The sequence below is a fragment of the Mustela lutreola genome, chromosome 13 (genome assembly GCF_030435805.1).
Source record: "Mustela lutreola isolate mMusLut2 chromosome 13, mMusLut2.pri, whole genome shotgun sequence".
Classification (NCBI taxonomy): domain Eukaryota; kingdom Metazoa; phylum Chordata; class Mammalia; order Carnivora; family Mustelidae; genus Mustela; species Mustela lutreola.
Window position 1 is genome coordinate 78,032,022 of NC_081302.1, and position 5,303 is coordinate 78,037,324.

At 49.2% G+C, this 5,303-nt stretch overlaps 1 protein-coding gene across 2 annotated transcripts; it reads left to right on the forward strand.

Moving 5' to 3' along the window:
• The first annotated feature begins 547 nt into the window (after positions 1-547).
• GPR12 (G protein-coupled receptor 12) lies at positions 548-3,971 on the forward strand. 2 transcript variants are annotated; one of them, XM_059144572.1, is made up of 2 exons: positions 548-809; positions 1,536-3,971. In XM_059144572.1, the coding sequence occupies exon 2, from the start codon at positions 1,551-1,553 to the stop codon at positions 2,553-2,555; it is 1,005 nt and encodes a 334-aa protein (XP_059000555.1). In that variant the 5' UTR covers positions 548-809; positions 1,536-1,550; the 3' UTR covers positions 2,556-3,971. The 2 variants fall into 2 exon arrangements, with proteins under 2 accessions (XP_059000555.1, XP_059000556.1); XM_059144573.1 differs by having other exon boundaries at positions 1,940-3,971.
• The last annotated feature ends 1,332 nt before the right edge of the window (positions 3,972-5,303 follow it).

A 5,303-nucleotide genomic window follows, 5' to 3' on the forward strand; every position in this document is an offset into this window, starting at 1 on the left:
GAACAGTAATAACGAGCCAGATCTAAGACACACCTAAGGAAAGGAACCCCTTGGGGATCAGGATGCGGTGTGGTCAATGGCAATTCTAAAATAGCTGGCCAATCATTTTGCTGCGTTAAAGATCAACACCCCCCCGCCCCCACTTGCTCACCCTGCATCCCTACTGCTAATCCCGGACGCCACCCTAAGCAGTTCTTTTGGCTATGGATGTGGCAGTGTAGGAAAGTCTTGGAGAATCAGGTCGCTAGAGACTGGGACTCCCCAGGGAGACCTCAGGAATGAAATAGGTCATCGGGTTCTCAGGCGGTGAGCCTCTGCCCCCGCCCCAGTGCAAGCCCCAGACCGCCAGCTGGGGTGGGACGCGGGGTCGCAGGCTGGGAGCGCGAGGGTGCAGATCTCCGCCTCCAGAAGAGGTGGGGGGCTCTAGCTGCTCGCGGTCCGCCCTCGCCGGCCGGTGCGCCCCGACCCGTGGGGGCGCGCGCCGGCCTCCCGGGGCTCCCGCGGGCGGGCAGCCGGGCGCGCACGGGCGGGCTGGCGCGGGGGCGGGGGCGCGCGCGCGGGGAGCGTGTGGGCCGGGTGGGCGGGCTGGCGGGCGCGCGGCGGGGAGAACCGGGCACGCGAGCCGATCCCGCCGTTCACCTGCCGCCCGCAGCTCACCTGGCGCCGAGCGCGCGCCCCGCGCCCTCCCGCCCACTCCCGGGCGCGGCCGCCGCCCCTCGCCGCCGCGGGCCCTGGCGCGGACAGGCGACACGAGTAGCCCGCGCGCTTCGGAAGCACCGGAGGACCCCCCTCGGCCTGGGCGCGCCAAGGTGACCCCCTCGATGACCCCCCGCCCCCGCGCGCCCCCTGTCCGGGCGCCGTGTCTGTCCCCTCACGTCCTCCGCCCGTCCCCGCCGGGGAAGCGGCTGCAGTGCATGCGCGTGTGTCTGTCTGTCTGTCTCCACACCCCCAGTGCACACACCTGCCTTTTGTGACCCTGGCCAGACTGCCCTGTGCACACGGGGGACGTCTGGGACCCCTCTTTGTTCTGGCTGGGGGAGTGTGTGTGTGTGAGTGTGTGTGCACGCGCGCGAAGGATTGTTTTGGAGTGTGGGGGGGGGGGGCTCGATGGAAATAGGCGATTTAAATATTCCATCGAGGATGGCGGCCCCCGGCTCGCGACTTGTCGCTGCGGCGCAGCAGCCCAGATGTCAAACAGTGGTTCTTTTCCAGCATGCAGGATGTGCTTTTCAGATGTGCGTTCCCAGCACTTTAGCAAACAGACCGCCGCGGTTCCGTGTGTGCCTGTCTCACTCGCGCTTCAAGTCCTATCCTGTGTTGTCCCCAGCGCCAAACGGCATTTGTGGTCGTGGGTTTGAAACCACGGAGACTTTGCCTTTTGTTTTATTCCATAACACTTTATAATTCATGAAGCTCGTGGCGTTTGATGGTAGTGTCTGAGTAGGGGCTGGCTTTCTGTTTATGTGTTTTTTGCATGATCTTGGATTGTCACTCTGCTGTGTCTAAACATTAAAAAGCCTGTCTTTTCGTTGAAGAGGACGGGGGTTAAAATGAATGAAGACCTGAAGGTCAATTTAAGCGGGCTGCCTCGGGATTATTTAGATGCTGGCGCTTCGGAGAACGTCTCGGCGGCCGTCTCCTCCCAGGTTCCTGTTGTAGAGCCGGAGCCAGAGCTCGTTGTCAACCCCTGGGACATTGTCTTGTGTACCTCAGGAACCCTCATCTCCTGTGAAAATGCCATTGTGGTCCTTATCATCTTCCATAACCCCAGCCTGCGAGCACCCATGTTCCTGCTGATAGGCAGCCTGGCTCTTGCAGACTTGCTGGCCGGCATCGGACTCATCATCAATTTTGTTTTTGCCTACCTGCTTCAGTCAGAAGCCACCAAGCTGGTCACAATCGGACTCATTGTCGCCTCTTTCTCTGCCTCTGTCTGCAGCTTGCTGGCTATCACTGTTGACCGCTACCTCTCCCTGTATTACGCTCTGACATACCACTCGGAGAGGACGGTCACATTCACCTATGTCATGCTCATTATGCTCTGGGGGACCTCCATCTGCCTGGGACTGCTGCCTGTCATGGGCTGGAACTGCCTCAGAGACGAGTCCACCTGCAGCGTGGTCAGACCTCTCACCAAGAACAACGCGGCCATCCTCTCCGTCTCCTTCCTCTTCATGTTTGCGCTCATGCTTCAGCTCTACATCCAAATCTGCAAGATTGTGATGAGGCACGCCCACCAGATAGCCCTGCAGCATCACTTCCTGGCCACGTCCCACTATGTGACCACCCGGAAGGGGGTCTCCACCCTGGCCATCATTCTGGGGACCTTTGCTGCTTGCTGGATGCCTTTCACCCTCTATTCCTTGATAGCTGATTACACCTACCCCTCCATCTACACCTACGCCACCCTCCTGCCCGCCACCTACAACTCCATCATCAACCCTGTCATATACGCTTTCAGAAACCAAGAGATCCAGAAAGCCCTCTGTCTTATTTGCTGCGGCTGCATCCCCTCTAGCCTCTCACAGAGAGCACGGTCACCCAGCGATGTGTAGCAGCGTTCCCCCTTAGGAGGGCACCCTGCCCACTCCGTTCTGCATTTACCAAGCACTTCCACTGCCTGGCCAAATGGTTGAGACGCTGTCCTTAACCTTAAATTCTTTCTCTCGGATTCTCTCTCGAGCCACGGGAGCACTTAGCATTGTAGAGGAGTCAAGTGAGTGAAGTGAAAATAATGTCGCCAGTGTTTTCAACCTTAAAAAAAAGAAAAAAAAATGACTGAGTTCTTTGCTCAAGATTATTTTGTTTCGTTTAGGGGTTTTGTTTTCTGTTTTACTTGGAGTCAGGTTTTTTGTTTTATACTTTACTCAGAGGATTTGGTCATGGGGCGGGGGAAGAAAGTATATGATATGGCCATGATGTTATAAAAAGTAAACTGGTCCTAGAGAGTTTTTACTTGGACTTTAACATAAAATTGAGCTATGGAGAAAAAGGGAGGAGAAATGACTTTTTCCAGACTTTTTTTTTTTTTTTTTTTTTAACGCCAGGGGAGATTTTCAGCACTGCATGTACCTTACTGAATATAAATAATCTCTTTCAAGCCTACACCAATAGTTTACATGATTATGTTTGGAAGAGACCTGGTTTTATTAACATGAACTCAGTAATAAGTTCCAACACGGAAACCGTGTGCCCATTCTTATTTGTTCTTTCTTTGCTTTGAGCAATTATTGCTCACAAGAAATACTTTGGTATTTCTATGAATGTTGTAACTTTCTGCATGGTTGCCTGTGTTAGCTCGACCACTAGTTTCAAATGTTGCCACATAAATCCAGAATCAAAAGAGTCCATTTTCCATATAGGTTTTCAATGGGTCTCTAAAGTGAATTATGACATTTGTTTGATCTGCATATGAAGTTCGACTGATTAGACACACCAGTCTAGTCTCCACGTCACAGTCTGATTGTTTTCACGAAGCAAAAGAAAAAAATTTAATAACAGCTCTTAAAAGTAGGTTACATTTATTTTAGTATATTCTGAAAAATAAATCGATGTGAAGCTATCACAAAATATGAAAAACATCACTTTCCTGTCTCTCTATATCTAAGAATGTATTACTAGTGATTCTTGATTGAGACAAATAGAATTAAATATTGTAGACCAAATATTTCTGATTCATATTGTCTGTGGTGCAAAGTGCATTTGAGACAGGTGGTCTCCTATTTTAATGATTAAGTTTGTGAGTGCATAACCCGTGTATCTGACTGTGATATATGTTAGCTATATTATGTAAGTTCACAAGCAGAATGACCTTGTGGCTGTTCATGGAAAGCTAACTTTGAATTCCTTTTTCCTCCTTTTCACCAAAAAACAACTTACATGCAATAAAAACTGTATTGCCTGTTTTCAGAGAGCAAAGAGTTAGTCAAGAATTGACACTGAAGAATGAATTTTAAATATATTGCAAAGTCCTTGTGTCTGAGCATCATTTCTATTAGTACGGACAGATGTTCTGTATGCAGAGACCTTCCCTCCATTTGCCGTGGACGTACAGTTCTGTCTGTACAACCAATGGAAGAATTTCTGGACGGGACATTAACTAAGCCCATTCAGATGGTGGTAAAACCAGTATTTCAGGGTCTGTGGGTGAATCATTTGTCATAATTTAACCTCATTGGTTTGTCCCAAATGTTATGCCTGTGGCGGTCTCAGGAGCATTCTGGCAACATGCGTGCTGATGCCGTCTTTCCAAAGCCCCTTCGTACGTAGCACAAGTGTAACTAAATACCATACTGAAATCTGGGTCTCCTCTCCTAGGTTACTTACGGGAGCACGAGAGGGACTAAAATACTGCAGAAGTGGGAAAGGGTTTTTAATACCTACCACCATACGACCAATCTAATCAACTTGATGCCTTTTAAAAATGTCTTTTAAACATTTGATGGAGTTGGTAGATTGGAAACGATGGGTCTGTTTGTTTTTAATGATATGAAACTTGATAGCATCTCCTTGTGAGCAATGACTAAGGTAAGTTGGTTTGGACATGGACTGGGAAATATCCATACGGAGCTTGTAAAGCAATAAATACTGACTTTGTAGAAATGGTAGTCCATTTGCATATTTGCATAATAGTAAGAACTATAATCGTTATAATATGTACTGCTTTTCACCCTATGTTGTGTGCCAGGCCCCTTTATCTGCTTTATTGCTGGAGTCACAAGAACACAGTTTTACAGGTAAGAAAATGAAGGCGAAGAGAGGCTAAGAAATTTGTTCAAGGCCACGGAGCTCCAGGGTAGAGTCAGGATCCAAACCTGGGTTTTCCCAAGCTTAGGCTGTCCCCTTCCCTGCACAGGCTGCCTGCAATCCCTCCCCTGGAGAGGGGCTGGAGGCAAATGACTTAGAACATGTTACCGTCACCCAGTTGTAGTTCTACAACGAAGACAAAGCTTCCTGTTTAAAATTACAAGTGGTGTGACTGTCGACATGGTTCTGGGTAACAGAAGTTTGTCTTTAACATGCTCTTTACCAAGCATTTCCCTGCTTTGGCGCCAAGGCCCAGGGGGGGCACAGTGCAATATTGTAGTGCCATAATATGAGGGCACTCGTTATACACACTTTTCCTTCATTTATTATTTTAGAATTTTATATAATTTACTTAAAATATAATGGTCCTACAAATACTAAAGGGTTGCTTTTGACCCCCCCCCTTTTTTTTTTAAGATTTTATTTATTTATTTGACAGAAAGAGCAAGAGAGAGCACAAGCAGTCAGAGCAGCAGAGGGAGAGGGAGAAGCGGACT

Bases quoted from the DNA above. Each gene is read 5' to 3' on its own strand.
- GPR12 (XM_059144572.1), top strand. From the start codon at position 1,551: ATGAATGAAGACCTGAAGGTCAATTTAAGCGGGCTGCCTCGGGATTAT.